The sequence below is a fragment of the Leuciscus leuciscus genome, assembly GCF_965113295.1.
Source record: "Leuciscus leuciscus genome assembly, chromosome: 5".
Lineage (NCBI taxonomy): Eukaryota > Metazoa > Chordata > Actinopteri > Cypriniformes > Leuciscidae > Leuciscus > Leuciscus leuciscus.
In genome coordinates, this window is record NC_138729.1 from 21,820,030 (window position 1) to 21,844,129 (window position 24,100).

Here is a 24,100-nt window from a genome sequence, read left to right on the forward strand (position 1 = left end):
AACACTGGGCAGAAACTGTATCCAGTTTGAGAGCAAAGTTTAAGAGAAACAATCTGATTGGGGAATTTAAACTGTCGACATCTTGCAACCCCATACATAAAAACCATTGCAAGATAAATTCAAAAAAAAAAAAAAAAAAAAAAAAAACGTTTTAAGGATAAATAACCAGTGGACCAATATCATAGACCATTATGTTTAATTAATCGAGGGAAGCAGATATCGTGATCATCATTAAAGTACGATTAATCATCCATATTTTGTTGTCAGATAATAGAAATTAAGCTTGTCTGTCATATCTCTATGGTCTCCAGCAGAATATTGAATGAGGGACTTTCTCCAGACCTGCCTGCAAACCTGTCATCTCCATTCCACAACAGAAACCCTCTTAAAAATAAACCATGTGGTCTGTCTGGGTCAGAATCCCTCATCAATCTGGCCTGGTTTTAACTAGATGTCTAAATGAGCACTGGACACTGTTCAGATTTAAAAAAGAGGTCAGGGTAAAATGATCAGTAGTGAAGACAGTAGGGAATCATCTTTGGCTACTCGAGCTAGAGTTTCTCTGGCTTGATTACAGCTGGAATTCCAAGACCGTAGTTGATATCAGTCCATTATTTAGGCTTCAGCCCGGAGAGGAGGTCTGACTGAATGAGCCAGGAGAGACGAGAAGTATGAAGGAGTTTAATTAGGAGCATACCAATGAAGGAGACATTCCTTCCCACTCTTTCCCCTTCCTTGTCTTCACCCATTCTTGATTCTCAGAAACCTCCAGCCGCTCATCCTTTCCACAGCTCTATATTGACTATATCTGTGCATTTTAGCTTTTTATCAGCCCCCCCTCCCTCACCCCTGCCTGGCCATTTTCCACTTTGTTAGATTGATTACTTCTCATCGATGTTTTGGAAGGACAATCATGCAGCTTTCATCTCGCAGAGCTATTAAGACATCAGAATGTTCTCACTGCTTGGTCCAAGTACAGGGTGTTTGTTGTCTACTGTATCTTATTTTTAGACCGGCAAACTAGAAGCATTAATGTTGCCTTGCTTCTTGGGAAATCAATTGCATTGGCTGTGTGTTTTGCCTTCTTTTGGAAATGAAGATCATGGGAGTGATTATGAGTGAGTCATTATAAACCCATGGGAAATAAAAATTACTAATGGGATGTAAGGAGTCTCAAATGTTTCTCCTAAACAGAAATGGCATTAAATGGAGTTCAAATAGAGACTTTTGCTTAAGTGAAAAAGAGACCCCAGTAACGTCTTCTCTCTTAACATGTCTCATTCTGTGCTCACATTGGCCAAGAAACCAAATGAATCTGTTGACACTGGTTGTCCCTAAAATATTATTTTATCAAAGTTTATCCAAAGTTTATCCAAATGAATTATTTTAAAAATGGACCTAAAAATCTATTGAATTCAATTCAATTTATTAATACATGTATTATGAAATTATTTATTTATTCATAAAAATGTCTTAAAAAATATTATGCTGTAGTTATTTAGTATGACCTGTTTTTTTATATATATATACATATAATTTAAGTATTTTTTATATGATTTATACACTTTTTTATGAGATTTTTTTTAATTCTCAATTGTTTCTCACAAGTTCAAATAGAGAATTTTGCTCAACTGAGAAAAAGACCCTGATAAATATGCTCATATTTGCCAAGTCTGCAATCAAAAGTCACATTTATTTTCCATTAAATTCACCTGAGCTGTGATAATTAATTTCATAGATCTGTACTCTTACTCTCTATGTCTCATGTGTGTCAATTTTTGATTTATTTGAAACTAAGAAAAAGATGATGCTTCAAAAAAGTACAGTTAAGACATCCACTAAGCCTCCTGAGCTATGAGAGAGCAACATCTGAGCACATTTTGTTTCTCTCAGGGGAATGGGTGTTTGTTTAGCCATTTATGGCCATCTTCAGCATACACTCAGTGATTGGCTAGCTCTACCACCCTACAGCAGAACAGTGTGTGTGTGTGTGTGTGTGTGTGTGTGTGTGTGTGTGTGTGTGTGTGTGTGTGTGTGTGTGTGTGTGTGTGTGTGTGTGTGTGTGTGTGTGTGTGTGTGTGTGTGTGTGTGTGTGCGAGGGCTGGTGGCAGGTGCACATATCTGGAATGAGTGGCATAGCGGCGGACCGTCAGGGGGTTCAGAGCGGCTTCATGCTGGGTCTTAAACTGCCGATCCCTGCTTGAGCGCTCACTCAGCCAGCATGGCCTCCCATCAGCACTCTATAGTCTACTCTGCCTCTTCGCACTCCGTTGCCTCAGATCGACGCCGGCTACACCGCAATCTTCCCCCACCCTGGTGCCGAGGCAATACCTGAGTTCTGCTAGGGGGCATCCTATCATTGCAGACGAAAAAAAATTAAAAATAAAAACGTTTGAAGTAACCAATTTGATTGGACTACCACAGTTAGTACTTTACGTGTATGTATGTGTATATATATATATATATATATATATATATATATATATATATATATATATATATATAGCATTATAAAGTTGTTTAGTTTGTCTTTTTTAATGACTGAGACTCAAAATCCGTCATTTTCTATTTCAGTCGCACAAAACAACCAGACTGGTACTCATCATCAAAGCATTTGATAAGCTCAATATGTATAAAGGAAGAGAAAAAAAAAAGCTCTCATCTCGCAGTGCCGCTCTCCACACACTCCCTCAACACCTAATAGAAGCGTGTCATAGCAAAGAAAAGAGGATGAGAAACCCGTCTTCATCAAGTCCTCGCGTCAGCAGAGTAAATTAATTCTTGTGTGATTGATGCAGACAGGCAGATGAAGGCAGAGAAGGACTGTGTGTGAGAGCGCAAGCTGCACATATGTTAGTTGGTGGCTAATATCCCGCCACGCCACACCACACTTAAAGCCAGTTGATCCAGTGGAACGCGTCTCGCTTTGATGAGACGTCAGACTGCTTGAGAACCTTGTGCAGATAATGTCACGAGACAGTTGAAGGGGGTTGGGTCTGGTGCGGCATGTGGCAGTGTGCCTCAAGTTTTTATTTCTTCTTTTCAAAAAAAAAAATCATATAAAAAAAATTCAATGTCTCTCTTAGAATTTCTGATATTAGCTGATTTTGTTTCTCTCAGGATGGCAGAATCTCTTAACTACATTGAATGAACACAATGGCTTAATGGTAAATTAATAGTCATTTAAGATTTGTTAGTGTTAATACAAAAGTAATACTCTCTCTTAGGTTGACTTTATTGCGAGAGGAAGATCTCATTCCTACTAGAAGGTGGCCATCAGGTGGTAGAGAGAGAAACTGCTGCTTTAATATATTAGGAGAGCCCACTATTCTTTCTTGTACTGTTACACTAGCTTGTTTGCTTAAGCATAGCACAACTTTTCAGCTTCATCACACATTTTTGGTTTACAGTGTGTTAATGGTTATATCAAAAGAATCCCCATATCTTTTATTTTCCTTGGGCGTCTTTCTGTTAATCTATTTTGGCCAGGTCTATAGGCGTCTCTCTCATGTGGTCAGTAGCAGTAGGGCTGTTTCTTGCTCTTGAAATCACATTTAGACATTTTTCTCTTCGGGACCCAGACCTGATTAAATATTAACATTTATATTTTAGGTTGGCCCTTCCTGTCTGTGTGTGTGTGTGTGTGTGTGTGTGTGTGTGTGTGTGTGTGTGTGTGTGTGTGTGTGTGTGTGTGTGTGTGTGTGTGTGTGTGTGTGTGTGTGTTTGTGTCCTCTTGTCTCTCGACAACTTCCTTTACACCGACTTAGAAGGAATATGTATGATTATTTTATATTACATGGATATAAATAACATGACCTTATGCAAATAGTCTAAAGCAAACAAGATTCTAGAAAATAAAATGTCAGTTTGAATTTCTTGGTTAATAAACCTTGACAAATAAAATGTGACTTATAAAAAAAAATATGCCTAAAAATTATTAAATTCAATAATTATTAAATTCAATATATACATTACCGTTTAATAATTTGGGGTTGGTGGGCTTTTTTTTATTATGTTTTTGAAAAAGTCTCTTATGCTCACCATTTATTTGATATATAGTGCAAAAAGTAATATTGTGAAGTATTATTACAATTTTAAGTAATTGTTTTCTTTTTTACAGTATTTTAAAATGTTATTTATTCCTGCGATGGCAAAGCTGAATTTTCAGCAGCCATTATTATTTTATGGTCTTCATTGTCACATGATCCTTAAGAAAGCATTCTCATGCTGATTTGCTGCTCAAGAAACATGTATTTCTTGTTGAAAACAGTTGTGCTGCTGATACTTCTTTTTCAATAATCTTTGATGAATATAATATATTTATTTATTTTTCAAAAGAACAGCATTTGTTTGAAATAGAATTCTTTTGTAACATTATAAATGTCTTTACTGCCACTTTAGCTTAATTTAATGTGTCTTTGATTAGACGTATTAATGAAATGTATCTTTCTTTCTTTAAAAAAACAAACAAAAAAAATCTTACTGACCCTATAATCTTTTGAACGATACTGTACTTAACTATACATAAAACATTTGAGGTATAATTTCCCCCAAATACTGAAGTGGGCTATAGTGTACAGGGATGGGTTTTAAACTCTGGGAAGCATTCAGTTTAATCCTGTCTAAATACAGCTTGTATGATCCACCTGATGGTCTACATGGTGGCTGGTATTTGAACTGTGTGCAAACTTGTATTTACAGACCCTGAGAAAGAAAGGTCTAAATGGCTGTGACAGCCCTGACCCCGACGCAGACGACTCGGTGGGCCACAGCCCTGAGTCAGACGACAAGTTCCATAAAATCAACAACGACATTGATCTGCACATGATCAGCAGACAGAGGATATGTGTAAGTACCTGCATTTCAGACCAGCTCTCTCACACTTCCTTTCTCTTTCTCTCTTTTTGTCTATCTCTCTTTGTGCTCTGGCTCACTGCTCGCCCTCTGTGCGGGCCATCAGGCATTGAGCAAGAAGGAGAACAAAGGCGGCGAGAGCCTGGAGCTCGAGTCTGCTCTCGCTCTCACTCCGCGCACGGAGGAGAAATACAAACAGATTAACGAAGAGTTTGATCTAATGATCAAGACTCAGAAGATGTCTGTAAGTACAGTGAAGAGAGGAGAGGCTAAAAACTAACAGCTTTGTGGAAAGGCTAACAAACATATTTGGAGAAACAAAGTAGTTCATTCTAATCTTGATTTAACCTTATGTACTGTATATAGATCTCATATAAAATATATATCATGTAGATCTAGTATACTGTATCTAGTATATACACTGGCACTGCCCTTGGATGCATGGGTGATAATTGCACTTCTGAGATATGACTAAAACAAGTAGAAGCTCAAAGACAATTACTGTGAGAAAAACAGTCATTTTAACCTCCAGAGTGTGTTTTGTGCGTTGGAAGGCCTTCCACTGATTGGTATTCAGAAATAGATACTCTTCCTTTACATGTCTGAACCTACAGCCTGATTGATTTAAAAAAATGCATTGCATGTGCTTTCCTAGCTACTGTACTTGTCAAAGAATATATCTATCTATCTATCTATCTATCTATCTATCTATCTATCTATCTATCTATCTGTCTGTCTGTCTGTCTGTCTGTCTGTCTGTCTGTCTGTCTGTCTGTCTGTCTAGGTAATTTGCCAATGCTGTTAGAAATAAAAGATCATCTTCAAGGAAAGTTGGAAGTCTTAGTACCAAGTTGCATGATTTTGATATTTATTTATTTTGTGATTAGATATGTCCAGTAAGCTACAGTGTTTCATTGGTTATGGGAATTACACCGTGTCCTAACTACACACGCCGTGACGCGCGATCAAATTTATCTTTTCCATGTTAATCTGAGTTTTTGTCCTAACCAGCCGCGACGGCGACACGCGACAATTCTATTTTAGAAACGGTTTCTATTTTTTCTGCGACATCGCGCTGGAACAACAAACACAATGTGTGGCAATGGTAATCTCAGGTACTGTATATGTGCTTCATTTAATGTTAAAAGAATGCAATGTGACTATGAATATCATTTAGTGCTCCCAGCTTTGTAGCTGTAAAAGCAACAATGGATAATTCACCTCAGATCTTGAAATTAAACAAATGGAAACAAGAACGTTGAAACTGTGAACAAACAAGTGTATTCTTTGACAAAGATTGTTTTAGTAACTCAGTAGCCTATGTATTTTTAATAATGTTTAAATGGTGTAATATTTGTGAATTTGATTATGTAGCCTACTTATCAATTTTCTTGCGAGTGCCGTCAAGATTACTCTCTGGTGCCGCGAGACTCCACCCACACACTGTTCTGATTGGCTGTGGGTTTTGATTGATTTTGATTTTGACGCATCTCGCAGTCGCGTCGCGTCTAGTGTGGACAGACAAATTATTTGTCGCTGGAATTTTATCGCATCGCATCTAGTTAGGACAGGTTGGGTTGGGTGGAGTGGTAAATAGTGGTGAAGATAGTTGCAGTTCGCTCTGTGGTCACAGTGACTGAGTTATATGTTTCCAGTTAGAGAGTACAGTAACACAAAGAGGAAGAAAGGCACCATGCCGAAGATGTCCAGCCTCACGTACACAAGAAGATGTGGAAATCTCTTTCATTTAAAAATAGGGCAAACTTAGCGAAAATGCTAAAGATGTTCTGTCCATGTTCTGTTAAGCTTGACTGTTATTATTGCTTAGGGTGACCTGAATCATGTACCTATTAAACTAAAAAGTTGTCATTTAGATATTGACCCCTTATTTTCTTCTCACTTTTAATACATGTTATTAAATCAAATTATATAATTAAATTAGGCTGATATTACTGAAGCAGTATCCCTCTGTTTTGTCAGAGAGTGGACATGCACTTTTTAGGAATGTGGTCTAGTAATATATTTGACTATTACCCCAGGAAAAAATAAATAAATGTACAATAACTGATTGGTGTTATAAGGTTAGAATGTGGTTTATAAATTAGTTCTCATACAATTTCAAAAAAGTCATGGAGCATCAAACTAATATTTTTTCAAGCTATTAAAAGGCCTTAGGGTCTCTGAGTCTCCAAACAGAACATGAAGGTAAAGACGGAAAAATGAACACCTAACAAAAGTGAAGCTGTGCCCGCCAAGACCTCTGCGGAGAGAAAATATTTGGCTGCCTCAAGCCATGATTGCTGTGGCCTTGTGAGTTAATGAAGAATGAAAGAGTGAGAAAGAGCGAGAGGCTCCTCTTCAGTTCCTGTCAGTTGATGCTCTCCCAGATGAGCACTTACAGACCCTCAGGACACATGGCTACAATTAGGGGCTATTTTGTCCTTTAAAAAGAAAAACATAATATGAAGGAGGAAGGACTCTCTTCAAGGTTAAGCCTGTGTCTTTTGGAGTGACATGAACAAGAGGATTTACAGAGATTTAGAGGGGTTAGAGTCATCTCAGCCTGTTCGTTTAGGGTAGATAACAGAGAAAATGGACATAAATACTTCTCAGGAGTTCTAAGAATTGATGCCATTGCTATGGAAGCTTGTTTCCGCCACATAATAAAACAATTTAAAAGATAATTGCGACTTTTTTTCTCACAATTGTGAGTTATAATGTCAGAATTGCGAGATATAAACTCGCAATTGCGAGGAATAAAGTCAGAAGTACTTGATACAAACTTGCAACTGCAAGTTATAAAGCTAGAATTACATGAAATAAACTTGCAATTGCGAGAAATAAAGTCAAGATATAAACTCGAAATTATGACTTTTTTTTCTCAGAATTGCGAGTTTATATTTGTCAAAAAATATTGTTTTTGCTTTGCAAAAGGTGCAAAAATATTCATGTTCAAAACTGAGTCTTGTTTTCCCCCCGCTTTGCCTTTGTATTCAGTGTGTTTAACTTGTTGTTTTAACCATTATTATTGTAGTTTATGTTACTAATCAGTATTTTAAAGGTATTTATTGCTGCTGTCTCCAACCAGGCGGTGCCCTCTTCCACCTACGATATGCCCATCCCAGTGAATAACCAGATCTACCCAGGCAATCATAACCTGCTTCCACTGGCCCACCACAGCCTGCAGAGAAACAGCATGTCACCCGGGGTCACACACAGACCACCTAGTGCAGGTAAAAACACACACACATATACATATATCATATTGTGCATAGTGGGACTGTAAAAAAATTTTTTTTAAAAATGTATCTTGCTGATGTGACCAAGTCCTATTAAAAAAATACTATTAAAAAAAATAATAATAAAAATAGTATTAAAGTTAGACGTGTTACAAATTCTCTGTCATACCTACAGAATAATATTACCAATAATTAATTTAATACTCAGCATTCCCCTATATTTATATTAATCTGTCTTTTTGTCTGTATTTACCTATGGCCAATATTCTTACATTTTTAGAAGAAAAAAAAAGGTTCAGTGGGGCTCTATTGGCTTAAAGCTTTTATAAGGAGAAATCTCTTAAATGATTGCATAATACTTTCATGTTTAATGGATTATTTAAAAAAATAATTCTAGTGATAAAGCATGTTTACAAGCTGTTTAATGATACGATTTAATCAAAATATAAAATGAATTGAAATTAAATTAATTCATGAAAAGAAATCCATAAAATGATCCCATGATGGGAACCCATAAAAAGGTTTTACGTATGATGCGCTTGACCAGAACCCTTTAAAGTTCTGTATAGAACCTTTTCTTTTAGAGTGTACAGCAGGATCCTGTTGGCACTTTGTTATTGTTGTGTTGTCTTGCTTCATTAGACAGAGTCTCTCACCCACAGCTCTGTCATTAAAACTGCTTTCTCCTGATGCAATCAGCTCTGTGTTCCAGGAGCGCTTAGCTAAATATGAGTTTTGGCCCAGCCTGTACGCCTCTGACCACACTTGCTCCCCTGCATGCTTAAAAATAAAAATGTGTAATTTTTCTTGGACACTGTGGACGAGCCCCGTCGGCCACATCGCTTCCTCCTTAGAAATGTGTGCTGAGGTGGAAAAGGACAGTGTTTTGTTATTCTCAGACAAACACATGCACGTCTCTGTCACCTTATATTTGTCTTTCGGTCTCCCTCGCTCTTAAACATGCTTGGAGGGAGGGTGATCTCCATGGCTTGAAGGAGCTGAATAAATGACCTGACAGTTTTAAGAGGGAAGATTTTGTGGTAGGATATGGATGTCAGCTGCAATGAAGTGACTGAATCTTTCTATCTCTCTCTTTCTCTTCCCATGCTAGGTGGTCTGATGGGCACTGATCTCTCCACTGGCGCGGGCACCAGTGCTGGTAAGGACGGCATCCCCACATACTACAGTATGTTCCCTCTCCATCATGACTTTTACTCAGCCAATAACTGCACGAATTCTCTTCCAGCTCTAACCAGCCTCGCAAATTTTCAGCAGAACGTTCTGTTTGTTTAAGCTGGGCTTGCATTCACAGTAATTTCTTCGCAGACTTTAGTCATTAAGTGAACTGGACTGAACTGGATTGGTTCAAACCCAACAGCCTCAGTAACTGAAAATATTTGGTTTTGTTTTTTTCACTTCAATTCTTGCGAAATAATTACTGCACAATAGTTGTTTTGTATTAACGTGTGTATCGGTATTAGCATACAGTATACATAGAATATTAGCATATACAAAAGATTAGGAGTCGTACTATTTTTTTATACTTTTAAAAGAAGTGTCTTATGCTCATCAAGGCTGCATTCATTTGATAAAAAAAACAGTAAAAACAATAATATTGAGCTGAATTTTCAGCAGTCATTGCTTCAGTCTTCAGTGTCACATGATCCTTCGGAAATCATTCTAATATGAGGATTTGGTGCTCACGAAACATTTCGTATTATTATCAATGTTGAATACAGTTGTGCTACTTTACATTTATTTGAAATAGGAATCTTTTGTAACATCAAAAATGTCTTTACTGTGATTTTTGATCTATTTAATGCATCTTTGATGAATAAAAGTATTAATTTCTTACAAAAAAAAAAATATAAAAAAATCTTATTGACCCCAAACCTTTTAGTGTATATTAGCATTAAACCATTTCCTTAGTGAATTTGTCAGGTTTGGTGGAATCAAATGCACGCACTCTTGTTGTGTGCTCTTCAAGCATAAAGAGATGTTCATCCTTATAAGCTTTGTAAATATCAGCTTTTTTAGTAAAGAGGTAAATATTGGCATTAGCAATATGCTGCACTGTCTGAGCCATGTCCCTTTGTTTGTTTGCTTCAGCTCTTGTCTGAAAATGATAGCGCACACAGCTCCCCTCTCACCCTGTACTTCTGCTTTATGTCTTTTGTAGGATAAGGCCTAACATGTGTTTGAAGTGAAACATACTTGGAATATTTTTCCATCTAGTATCCCAGTCCTTTTGGAGAATTTGTATATGAGTTTCTATATACCAGAACAATCCACTTGAAAGGAATAGTTATACAGTAGGATTGCTTCGGCTTGTGGTTTCCTCAGAGTCTCTGGGTATATGTGGACGTCTGTGTATGCGTGTCTGTGCATCTGTTTGCGTCTGCGCGCGCACGAGTGTGTGTGTGTGTGTGTGTGTGTGTGTATGTGGGTCGGCCAGTCTTAACCACTAACCAGTGGTCACTGCAGAAGCATGGCTTGGATATTTAAAGCGGGACAGTAGATGTTTTGAACTTGGCCTCCGGGTTGCTGAGACACAGCTGGGTAACCTTGTCTGGCCCTGAGTCTATTGTATGAGGGTGAGGGTAAGGTCTGTCAACTGACCCCCTCTCCTCACTGTCTCGAATGCACAAAAGTACCACTTGTTGGTGTGGCCCTGCTGTCCACATTCAAGGTCTACAGCCATCAAATATAGCCATTGTGCCGACGACAGGCTAACACAGGGCACAGTGTGGAGTTGATGTAGGCCACAACTCTGGAAACAAGAGTTGAAGAGAGTCAAACGACACAAGCAGCCTTTTAATGGTCTAATAGAGAATATTACATGAATATTCATGACTTTTTCTCTCGCTCTCTTCTAGCAGCCTTAGTTACTTATTGATCCCAAGACGTTTAGTATCCTTCTTTTTTTTTTTAAATGACTGATTTTTTATTATTATTATTATTAGTAGTAGTAGTAGTAGTAGTAGTAGTAGTAGTAGTAGTAGTAGTAGTATACATGCTTTGCATTAAGAATGAAACCATAGCAATAAATATATAAATCTATATACTATTATTAAAATTATTAATAATATATAAGTACATATATATTTTTTAATACCAGTCACAAGTTTGGACCCAGTAAGATTTTTTTTTAAAGAAATTAAAATTGTTTTCAGCAAGGATGCATGAAGTTGATCAAAAGTGAGAGTTTTTTACACAAATATTAAGCAGCACAATTATTTACAACATTGCTAATAATAATAAATGTTTCTTGACAGCAAATCAGCATATTAGAATGATTTCTGAAGGATCAATGTGACACTGAAGACTGGAGTAATGATGCTGGAAATTCAGCTTTGTAATCACAGCAATAAATTACTTTTTACAAATATATTAAAATAGAAAACCGTTATTTTAAATGTTTTTATTATATATTTTTTTTTTATCAAATAAACACAGTCTTGGTGAGCATAAGAGGCAAAACCATAAAAAAAAAAACTTTTGAACAGTAGTGTGTGTATATGTTTGAATATATTTTTTCAAGTTATGTTATGGAGTGGTGTTTTCTAGCAAAGTGTGCCATGTTATGATGTTCGTCGTAGACATTTATTTGTTTGGCTGGCAGCCTGGCATTCTCAGACAACCGCAAATCCTCTGCTACGTGTATTTATGCATCTGCGACACATGTTAGGCTATGAGATATGGAGAGGTCAGCCAACACATGCGAGAAAGTCTATTTTATCTCGTAGGAGTGAGTAGCAAGTCCATTACGTTTTTTATTTTTGCTTTTGTATTGTTAATTTACCGCTTACAGGCATTTGGTCCTACCACACCTCTGCAGTTTATGGGTCATTGAAGTAGCAGTGCAGTTCTTTCAGTTGCTTGAATCGAGGCCGGCCTGAAACCTCAACACCGAATCAACAAACACGGATAACAGGATTAATTCGACCGTTACACCACAATAAGAAATCAGAGAATGTCCAACTCGCAGGGAAAGCAAGCGTGTGCTTAACCACACTAGCTGGTCAGCTCGCTTTGATGCTGAGTGGAAACTTAGGCCAAGCCCATTTACAGTTAAGCCTCCTCTGCGGAGCCCCAGAAATAGAATCGGCTCCTTTATCACGTACACACATCAGGCGATTTGTGTGTGAGGAGGGGACCACTCGTTTCTGGGCAGCTGTAATTTTAGTACTTCCCCATTGTGAGGGCGATAGCTGGGCCACAAGTGCACAGGGAAGATACTTGTGTGGCTTTTGCAAGGGAAACGGCGTGAGTCAGAAGATGGACACTGTTTTGGCCTATAGCGCACTGGTTTTGAATCTGGGATGCCGTGTTCAGTGACTTACAGAACAAGCAACGGCAAAAAAAAACAAAAAACAAAAAAAAAAGCATGAGATAAATGAGTTTCGTGCTACTTATTGGCCACCTGAATCCCAGCTGTGCTGCTTCTGATCCATAAATCAAGTCGCCGTGGCTCATTCATCACCAGTGTCTAACACACGTCCTTAGTTGAACTCATCGTCTCTGTCTGTCTGCTCTCGACGGGTCACTTTAACTCTTGCTTGGTATTGCTAATTACGAATGGCCAGGCCTGTTTCCAGAATCAAATCACTGAGGGTGCTTCTGAAATGACTGAGGGTGCTCTAGTAAAGTGCAGATGTAGGCAGAGCAACGACGACTCTTTAGCAGTGTACAGTGAGACATTTATGATTATTTACAAGTCATCAATTTTTCCAATAATTGGAATAGAAGTAAAAAATTATTTTGCTAACAATATTTTTTTATTAATCTATTAGTCTGCCTTTACATTGCTTTAATGCATTACTATTTTAACATGTCATATTTCTATCCTGTACAGAGTGAATCCAGTATTTATATGTAGATGTAACTTCCGAAACTTTGCAGCATGCAATTGGCCATCGGTCCTCTTAGCAGCATGAAAGACAATAGTTTTATTCAATGGATTATATAGGCTGTAGCCTCGAAAGCGAGCCAAGATCGCTCCCTTTACAATCACTAAAACGCTGTTGCTTTGTCAGTTCATTGGGATCTCACAAAAGTCCATTAAAATCAATGAAGCTGGCTGCAATGCAGAATAAATCTCTTACTTATATCGTGTCTACACTTTGCACTGAATATAAAAGGGCGTTTTGAGCCGTGAGTGGATTCTGACTTAAACACCTCTGATTGGCCATTGCGTTCAAGAGATCAATAACTATATCTCTGATTGGCTACACTGCTCACCACTGCAAAAACACATTGTAAATAGATACATTTGACATTCTTCAGAGCGCAAACACAAATGTGCACTGGAGCATTTGCCAAATCTGTTTCACCAATATATTATTACAATATCAAATGAGGGTGCTCTTGCTTGTTTTTGAGGTTGCTTAGCAATGTGCCTGCCAATGGCAGCGCTCTGGTTGTTAAATAGATCTCGGTCCGTGTGATCTGAGCAGTCCACGTGTTTATGATCGGCTCAGGGTGTACTGTACTGTACAGGCCCCTTTAATTAACCTGCACACATCATGAAATCACATGTTTCTATGGTTACCAGAGCAGAACAGAGGCCAGTCTCTATGAATGGTTCTATCGATCAGTCCATTTGTGCTGTAATAATAACAGAAAGTGTTCGGATTTTCTCACGGTGTGTCGGTCAAATAGCTTGAACCTAAAAAGTTTAAAATGCACAGATATTCAGTAAACATTATATATGGCCCAGATACAAGTTAAGCACAATCAACAGCTTATGTGACACAATGCCGATACCAGCATACATGCTGGAAGTGAATGGGGCCAAAAAAAAGCCGATTTAGGGCCCTATTTTAACGATCTAAGCGTGTGGTCTAAAGCACAGGGCCCAAGTTCACTTAGAGCGTGTCCGAATCCACTTTTGCTAGTTTAACGAAAAAATGGTCGGCGCACCCAGCGCATAGTCTAAAATGGTTGTCCCTATTCTCTTAATGAGTAATGGGTGTGTTTTGGGATTTACGTGCGTTAAACCAATCAGAGTCTCATCTCCCATTCCCTTTAAATGCCAGCTGTGCTCGCGCCATGGCAGATTCGCTATTAACATGGCGGAATTTGATAGTGGAAAGAACGAAGCCGTCTCCAGAGCGCAAACGGAACTGCTCGTGCGCGAGGTTAAAGTGCGCAAGCAGACCATCGACGGGACAAGCCGAATTCCACCATATCTTTATATACACAACAATAATCTTTTACATTGTAATCCTTTTAATTTTAATATTTAGCATGTTTGTGTGCTGCTGTGCGTCCATGTGTGTTTAATAAGCAGAATGTACGCGCGTTGTGGACCCGCCTTTAGGCACACATTACTAACGCGCTCTTTAAATAACAAAAAATATATATTGTGCCATTGACTTTAGACCAGGTTTCAGTTGGTCATTGGCGTAGTCTATTTATGTTGCCTCAAAATAGCAACGCACCAACAATACGCCAGAACACTCCTCATTTTCAGACCATGGGCACACAAATGGGCGCAAATGCATTTGCTATTTAAACAACGTGGCGCAGGATGTGAAAATGATAACTGCGTCAGGCTGAAACTAGCAAAAAACACTTACATCGCGCTTGGCGCTGCATTGCGCCGGGTGTAAGATAGGGCCCTTAAAGATTTAAAGTAATAGTTAAAAAGTAATAGAGTAATATTTAAAAAGATTTAAAAACAGAAATATGCAGCTTATAACTTTATAAAAGCAGGTATACATTAATTCATCTGTTAAATCTTAGCCGTAAAGCTGCTTAAATTATTATTTTTACAGTAGTTTATGGCATTGAGTCAAAGTTATAACTTTACATGGAAACTTTAAATACAATGTTATTATTAGAAAATAATTCTTAGTAAAATGGTCCTATTCTATAGAAAGAGTGAATATTTGAATGTGCATGAATTGCCCGTTCACTTCTATTGTAAGTGTTGCATTGTAACCTAGATTACTGTTTTGTTTTTGTTTTGTTTTAGAGAGAGAGAGCGAGAGAGAAAGAAAAGCGGAGATGAGTTGAAATAATTTTTTGTGGCAATCAGCATTATGCCACGAGTGCTGTCGATTGAGCTCAACTTGTACTGAGCCTGTTATATTCCTTTATAAGTGTGGAAATGTATTTTAAGGGGATCAAACACAGTTTTATTTCCTCATCTCCACTGCGAACAATGAAGTGTGGCTGTTTAAGTGTTTAGAGAAGAGCTCCAGCCAGCTGTTTTTCGAGCCCTGTACTTCACTATGTATGAGGAGACAGGAAATGCATCAGTGCACATGGCACTATACGTACATCCACCCGCTCACACTTGTACTAACACAATCTCTCACAATCACAGTTGCTCTTCCTGGTTCCCAACTCATGTCCTCCTTCTTTTCCTTGAATCGTGCAAATTGCGCTTTCAAGACTTCTCATTTGAAAACAACAAAAACCATCGCCTTCAAATTATAGAAAGATCACCGGGGCGAAATTGCTGAGGACGACATCTGCGTCTAGTTTTCCTCTCGAGTGTATGATTGGGAAATTCATTTATGTCTACCGTATAATTCCTAACCCTCTTTTAAGTGGCAAAAGCCATGCAGCACTTCACATTTTCCCCCTCGAAAGCAAAAAAAAAAAGAAAGAGGGATTTGGTTTGAAACAAAGACTCTGTACTTCTGTACTCTGTACTCCTATTTTTTAGGAGTTGGGTTAGCAATTGTGGATGAGGAATAAAGATTGCTTGTCTGATCCACTTCTGGTAGTCATAAGAGAAAGCCACATGTGCACACATGTATTATCATTGATTGCCAAATGAGGACCTTCACTGTCAGTAGTTAAGGCCCATGCATTTTATGTCATTCATAGAGACTGCTGCCTTGGGAAATGAGATGTGATAGTGGAAACCTTCCCATTGTGCTCCAGATGGGACTTGGAGTGATCCTTTACAGTTGAAATAAAGGGTCTTGAAATTACTGGAATATTCAAAATCCAAATGAATTTAATTAATATAAAGTGTTGGAACAAAACCAGTGGTGTTCTGCTAAAAAATAACAATAATACAGAACTAAAATGTTTTACCTAATGAAGTTTTTACTGTTTTGCTCTCATTTGACATCAGCTCTTAAAGCACCATGAGTTACCAATGCCACCTGTCTCTATTCATCAAACACCTGCCTCCATACCGCAAAACCACAAGAGGAACAAAATGAGCCTCACATCTCTCCTCTCTCTATTTATCTTTATCTACCCACACTCCACATTTTCATCTCTCAACTTTTTTAAAGAGACCTGATACTGCAACAGTTTGCTCTGAAACAAACATTTAAGCAGTCTTCATGAATCCACCATAGCTGAAGACCAAAGACCTCACTTAAAAGAGACGAGGAGATGATCAGTGACTTGCATCGTAGTTTTCACCATAATTCATGTCATAAAGAAAATATTAGCACTTTTAATTAATAAAAAATTTAAAAATTAAAACGATTAATCCTACCAAAGGATTAATTTCTTTTAATCCTACCAAAGGATTAATTTCTTTTAATCTTTTTTTTCCGGTAAATGTGTTCCTAAATATCAGATGGTGTTGACAAAAAAAGTAGGTGACAAAACTGTGAAGCTTTATGAAAAAGGTATATTTTTAAAGAACCATATCCTTTTCTCCAGCAGTAGTTTAGTTTAGTTTAGTTTAGTTTAGTTTAGTTTAGTTTTTACTTTATAAAAAAAGGGGGGAAAAAGAAAACATGTTTAACTCTGAAGCTAAATATTAAGCTTATTATATTTAAAATATATATTTTATTTATAATTTATTTTTGTATTATATTTTATATCTATATAAAGTATTTAATTTTTAAGGGGCTTAAGGGATAATGAGTGATAATGTAACGTCATAATTTTGATGAAGAAAATAAATAAAATTGTATTTAATCTCTGCTTATTTTCAAAGTTAAAATATTACTGTTTTAAAACAAATATTTTCAGAACATGTTTTATCTTATTAATCTTAAGAATCAGTGACAAAATTATGTAGCTTATCCGTGACAATCGGTTGAACTGAGAGCTTGGATCTTTTTACTAATGCAGAGGCAGAGAAAAAAAAAATATTTTGAATCATAATAATTTCATGAGTGAAAATCATCTGAGCGTGACGGGGTGATTTGGGGTAGCTGAATTAGTCTGGCTTGGTTTGATGGAGGGTGAATGAGAGGGTGTGTTGACCAAGTGCTTGGTACAAATGAATGAGTGGTGGTGGAGGTGAAAGTTGTGTGAAATGGTGTGGAAACATTGAATTGAAAGAGCACATTCTTGGTGAAAGATGGTTGCAATACTCCAGAACGGATAAAACAGTGTTTAATGGCTGCATGTGGTGAAGGCTCACTGGAACCGTGTGGAGAGCTGCAGACAGGCTTGAATGGAAGCTTCACAGTAGATGACGGTGGAAATTATGCATTCTGGTGCAGGCGAGAGAGTGAAATGAAGCTTGCTTAAATTGGGTGCCATGGTGAAAGTTTGATGTACTCAATTTGGCTCTGTTGTGTCTAACGCCTTTTCCCCCTCCCTTTCTGTCTCTCATTAGGAAATGGCTATGGAAACCACCGTAACTCTCCAGGACTTCTGGTGTCCTCCGGAGGAATGAACAAGAGCATGCAGGCCAAGTCCCCTCCACCGGTGAACCTGGGGATGAACAGCCGTAAGCCTGACCTACGAGTGCTCATCCCACCCGGGGCAAAGAACAACATGCCCTCCATCGTAAGTGTGTTGTGTTGAATTTTACTAACAGCCACGATAGTACCACATCCATAAAACCACACGCCTCGGTTCCTTCGTAATCCTCCATGGTTCTCCTCTCCTTTCTTCTCATTTCCTCTCCAGTAGTTTCATTATCTAATAAGCACAGGTTAGAGTTCTATTAGAAACATCATACAGTACTTAGTCTCCTCAGCAGCTTTGGTGTTGTTTGGTGAAGTACGCGTCTGTAGCTTCACGTAGTGTCGTAGGCGGCTATCAGCTTCACTCACTGTCAGTCAATGACACTAATTCTGGATTTATCACCCTCCCTTTACTGCCATCAGTCTGAGGATGTTGACCTTCTATTGGTAAGTGACACTGTCACTCAAACATGCGTAGGCTAGTAGATCTGAAGGCCATTTGTCATCCTCATACACATAAAATGATCAGACCAGTAGTGTGTGGTCAGATGTTGTTTAGCTTATTGTTCGAATGCCAATAGGGCGATGCACAAGTGCTTAAACGCAATTTCGTATTAGTGAACTAAGAACATCTACACAACCAAGCTCCAGAGTGACATCTAGTGGTTATAAGAGTCGTCTCGTTCTCAGGTCTTATTGACCCCTTCATGTCCATCTCTGCTTATCGCTGCTTTTCTTTCTTAATCTCTGTCGCATCATTCAGTCATCAAGCCAGGAAAAAAAAAACACATCTCCAACCCCTCTTTTACTGGTTCTGTTGCCTTGGAGACCTTGAGTTTCTATAGCGACCAAGTGCCCTATGAGGGATTGTAAATCATAGGTTGAGATGGTTCAGTGGTGCTTCATGTCAAATGGCCATTTTTTCCTTCATTATTTTGGTGGGCGGTGCTCCGTCGTTTGTTTGATGAAGATACAGATGTTCAAGCCTCTTGACGTGACAAGTCATCTCTATGTGTTCTTCTGCTCTCTTCCTCTTCTTATAGAACCAGAGAATAAACAACTCTCAGTCTGCACAGTCACTGGCGACCCCAGTGGTTTCTGTAGCGACGCCCACTCTACCGGGGCAGGGAATGGGCGGTTACCCATCAGCCATTTCCACCTCATATGGTACTGGTACGTACCTCAACTACACTAAAACTCACAAAACGTTATACACACATTAACATCTTAATCAGAATGTTTAAAATGTTTTACTATAGAGGAATATATATTTTTTTATATATATAGATATTATACCATTACATTTAGTAATTTTAATGTTTAATGTTTATTAATAAATAAATTAATATATAATATAATACAATTAGTGCATCAATTTAAAATACTGTTCCGTGATCTATTACTACTGTAATTACTGTAAATGAACATAATCAGATGTAAAAATTTACATAAATATTTTTAATTAGAATTTCATATTGCTTTTCTTATTATTATTTAGCTCTTTTTATATTAATTAAACCCAGACTAAATTAATTCAGAATCTCTTTTTTTTTCTTTTTTTTTTCCAGTCTGTGTGTAGCTCTGTCTCTCCAGCAGGCGGAGCCATTGTTATCTAGAAAAGCAGCATCAATTGTTTAGGATGCAAATATTAACCCTGATCATGCGTTTTTCTTCTAGAATATTCTCTGAGCAGTGCAGATCTGTCCTCTATATCTGGCTTCAACAGTGCCAACACTCTGCATCTGGGCTCAATGAGCGGATGGCAGCAACACCAGATTCAGAACATGCAGCACTCTGCTCTCAGTCAGCTGGGGTGAGTCACACACACACACACACACCAATACACACATTAATCACCAATACACACATCAATCCTTATGCACTTAAAGGTACACTATGTAACTTTTAGCCCTCTAGTGATTAAAAAACAAAAGTACATGCATTTTGCAGAAGAACATTGTTTTGGTTGTGCTTCGCCTTTGCGAATATGAATATTGTTATCCTACTGCTCATAAAACATTAACTACTTGGATTAAGAGATATATCTCTATATATAGGATTAAGATAGGATATAGGATTAAGTTATCCTTTACTAGGATAAAGAGATAATAAATCATAACTAGGATTAAGAGATAAACAATCCTTTAGATGGAAAGGATCTCAAACTGTCTAGCTGAAGATGTTACTGTAGCTTTATCCATTAATAGACACGGTAATTCCTTGAAAATAAACTCCAGCACAGCACTACAACAACCATAATGAAGTGGCCCTTCACAATAGATAATGCTTTACAATAAACTATGTTGGAGAGCTACATAAGGCAATTTATCTGTTTAATAAAATACCTTACTCACATGTTGAGTAATAAAAACATCATCCCCACGTCGCTTTTACAACATTTCAAATCCCTCAGTTCTCAGCAAGAGAACCAAGAGACTCTCCTCTGTTCGGCGTTTGTTTAAAACAGGTGATTCCCTGGAGCTTGGAGATTTAGCTGCTCCATGTCAACCTTTATTGCTCATTGTGACAACTCCCACACCATACTCACGTCAAAGTAGCCGGAGCAACTTTTCTCAATTTACAGATTTGCGAGCGAGTGACGATTGCCCAATTTCCAGCGAAAAACATGTGAATAAGTTTAAAATATAAACACTTATAATAGGCTTAGCATAGTGAATCAGGTTAAGACAAACATACGTTTTAGAAGATGAATTGATGAGGTATTTTGTTCATTCTGAACAACAGCAGAAAAACTACATAGTATACCTTTAATATGTGCAACTTTCTCTTACTTTTCTTTGTCACTATATAGGAAGTAAACATCTCTTTTATTTTCTATAGTAATGCAGCGTTTTCTTTCTGCAATAACCATGTTCGAGTATTTTTAGACAAATGTCACTGATTTGATTGTATCTCTGCCACCTGTGTACAGGAGTGCACGAGCACTCCTTCCAGTCCGTAACCCCCTTCATTTCCTTTCCTTCCTACAGAAATTGCTCTAGCTCTCACTTATGTCAGGGTTCAAATCTCTCCCTGCCCTCTACTCAAAGCCTGCACATCAAGTCCGAACCTGTTTCTCCTCCTAGAGATCGATCCAGCAGCACCACACCAGGCGGCTACGGCCAGCTACCGTCTCACCAGCAGCACCAGGGCCCGCTCACACAGGGGCGCCAGGACTCGGGACGCTCCCCGGCCGACAGCCTCAGTAGCTGTGGCAGCTCGCACGAGGGCAGCGACCGCGACGATCACCGTCCCGACTTCCATTCGCCCTTAGGATTGGGCCGGCCCGGCCTGGACGAGCAAGACAGCCCATCCATCAAGCGCGTCCGCCTCTCGGAGGGGTGGGCCACATGATAAGCGATGCCCCCCTTGGACAGCCCAATCCTCGACCTTGACCTCCCCGCGCGATGCCACGTGGTTCCACGGCGCCTCACTCGTTCTCGCTTTCTCTCTGCCGTTTATGACAAGTCACAATCATTGCTCTCCCCTTATTCTCTGATTTGCTGTGGAGAGGGGAGGAAGTGCTCTCGAAATGACCTGTAACATTTGTTTTTAACTATTATTATTTCACCAGAGTGTGTCTGGTATACGTATTGTTGTGATTGACGGGTTTTCAGGGAGGGAAACATGAAGGAGGACTAGTACAAACCGGGTCGGGGAGGGTTTAGTGGGCGGGCTACTATGCATTACTTGTGCAGTGTGTGGAATACAATGTAAAGAATTACCAGATATGCATATATATTTACACGTTGTGTAGGTGTACATGTATGCAGAGTAAGAAACCAACAAAAAGTGTCAGGTACTCTTGGATCTTTTGTTCTTTTTTCTTTTTTTTTTGTAAAGTACTTGCCTCAGTGATGTTCAGCCACACGAGGAGCACAGCAGAGAGGTGACAGCTTAGCACTTGAGTTGTTGTACCAGTACAATATGTACAGATTCCTTCTTTTTAGTTTTTTTTTGTGCCACTCTATTCAGAGGGCCCCTTCGCTAAATGTATGTTATGGGTGACAATGTCATGTTGCAGGTTCAACGTATTGTACATAGAGACAAGGCTGGGACACGGGGGGAAGGGTCAAGGTTGGTAAATATTGCTGATTTCACACAAACATAACTGTTATGCAAGAATTTCGAAGGATTGTACAGATATATGTGCAGGTTCCTTGGTTAAGTTATGGGGGAGTGGGTATTTCAGGAAACAAAAACGCTCCTGCTGAAGGAAAGGAAATTGCAGGACAGAGTGGCATCGCCAAGGTGAAGGACTTTAAATTAAGAGCCATGTTACTTCAGTCTGATGACATTTAAACCTAGGACTTGCAGTTGTTGTTCAGTATTAAAAGAGGAAAAAGAGAAAAAAAAATGTATGATACACTTGCTTCTATTTTCATATCAAAAAGGAATACAATGCAAAGCATTTTTGTGGCTTTTTGTAGTTTATAAGAGCCAGAATGTGTTTTGATAGCTTTGCTTATACGAGAAATGATAGTACAAGAACGAGAAACCTTGGGCTTTTTAACCACAAGCCATGAAATCTGAGACAGTGAATCCTTGCTTTGCTCAATGTTTTTTTTTTTTTCTCTTTCTTTCCTTCTCTCTCTCTCTCTCTCTCTCTTTTTCTCTCTCTCTGTAGAAGTTTTGTTTTTAAACGTGTATTTCTAAGTATATTGAATAATAATATTAAGAATCTTTTTAAAGAATCTGTGAAATTAACATGCTTGTGTATAGCTTTCTAATATATGAATATATATGATAAAAAAAATTATGGTCATAACTTTTTTCCCCATTACAGGGAATATGTGCAGTCGCACACGTGTTTTTTTTTTGTTTTGTTTTTTTGTTTTGTTTTTTTTCTTCACCGGACTGAGTCTTTCAGGGGCAAATACATTCAGAATTACATTTTAAAATTGAAGTCACACTCATAAATATGCCCCCCTTTTTTATAAAGCACAATATATTTGTCCTGGTCTGGAATATTCACAACCTTTTAAAGCTTCCCGTGTCACATTAATCGGCATTGCACTGAAGATTCTATAATATAAGACAGCACAGTCATAGATACCTCATGACTGCTTGTGTAAGCTTGTATCATCATTTAGTGGATTGTGACTAGTTTTGTTCAGTTGTTATACATATCTATCATTGTGCATTCTGTGATTTTGACAGGACATATGTTAGTCTGTTTTTTCTACCAAAGACAAAAAAGTGATGTTGTGTTTGCCGATCCATTATCCTTTCTGGGTTTGAGACCATTGTGTTTCTTCACAAGTTGTTCATGCTAGTGGCTGGTACCTCTGACTCACCCTCCCAGTGCCTCAGATTACCTTTCAATGAGTTGGTCTTGTCGAGAAGTTGGAACATTCTCCTCTAACTAACGAGTGTACAGTATTGTGAAACAATGCCATTGTTTGTTATATAGATTTCAACTGTCAATATATGACTCTCCGGTTATTTTTTTATTTTATTTATTTTGTTTCCTTTTTTTTTTTTTTTTTTTTTTTTTTGATTGAGCTTTTCTGTTTCTCTCTATCTCTCTCTCTCTCTCGAGTGTTGTTTCCATTAAGTATATAAATAACAAAATAAAAAAATGAAAAAAAAAATGCTGAAAAATTCTGTAGTAACAAAATGTAGCTTGTATAAACCTACAATGGGTAAGGTTGAAAGAAAGTGTCTTTTTGTTTTCTAACCAGGAGAAAGAGGCTTTCAGCGGCACAAGCTGGACTTTGTCGCCACTTGAAGACAAGATGTCATTAAATTAAAACCACATCTCTGTATCTCAAGGGACTTGATTCAGCTGTATGTAGTAAAAAATTAATGTATGGAATAAAAATTGTTTCTCCTGCTGGGACTAAAAAAAAAGGTATTTGTATTTTGAAGAGAATTCAGTAAAGTTACTGGCTTTCTTAGTTACACAGACGTCCTGGTGTGATTTTTATTGTGTTCTGTCCCTCGCCTTGATTGCAAGATAGCTTTGTGAAAATGTTTTTAGCCAGGTAGCTCTAAATCAAACAAAGTTATTAATCACAGAAGCATCCATGCAGAATAATAAGGCTATTATGTTTTTATGCAGCAAAAGAGACTGTGGTCATCATGCTGCATAACAGACTGTGATCATCATGTCTGGGCATATCTTCACACAGAGGTGTAGACTACACACACATACAAGGCTTAACCACTTTGGATTTTGACTTTTCTAAATAAAATAGGCCTATTAGATCATATTTATCATTCACACATTCATTAAACCACTCAGAAAATGTTCGTACAATTTATGTTGCCAAATCTTGCTGACATAAATTTCATCATGTGTAGGCTCCATGTTTGTTATCGTTTTTTGTGTGTTTGTTTGTTTTTTCGATTGTAGGCCTTTAGTTATCCTAAAGGATGCCC

General features: G+C 38.0%; 1 protein-coding gene across 4 annotated transcripts in view; it reads left to right on the top strand.

Annotated features, from left to right (window-relative positions):
- mef2cb (myocyte enhancer factor 2cb) overlaps window positions 1-23,620 on the top strand; it is a 78,970-nt gene extending 55,350 nt beyond the window's left edge. For 2 of the 4 annotated variants that reach the window (XM_082170025.1, XM_082170024.1), the window contains 7 exons: window positions 4,702-4,848; window positions 7,943-8,087; window positions 9,205-9,279; window positions 17,644-17,816; window positions 18,760-18,889; window positions 19,394-19,529; window positions 20,707-23,620. In XM_082170025.1, coding sequence (XP_082026151.1) covers window positions 4,702-4,848; window positions 7,943-8,087; window positions 9,205-9,279; window positions 17,644-17,816; window positions 18,760-18,889; window positions 19,394-19,529; window positions 20,707-21,070 — 1,170 coding nt within the window. In that variant the 3' untranslated portion in view covers window positions 21,071-23,620. Of the gene's footprint in view, window positions 1-4,701; window positions 4,849-4,960; window positions 5,099-7,942; window positions 8,088-9,204; window positions 9,280-17,643; window positions 17,817-18,759; window positions 18,890-19,393; window positions 19,530-20,706 lie in introns of all 4 variants that reach the window. The other 2 variants (XM_082170027.1, XM_082170026.1) reach the window with 2 other exon arrangements.
- The last annotated feature ends 480 nt before the right edge of the window (window positions 23,621-24,100 follow it).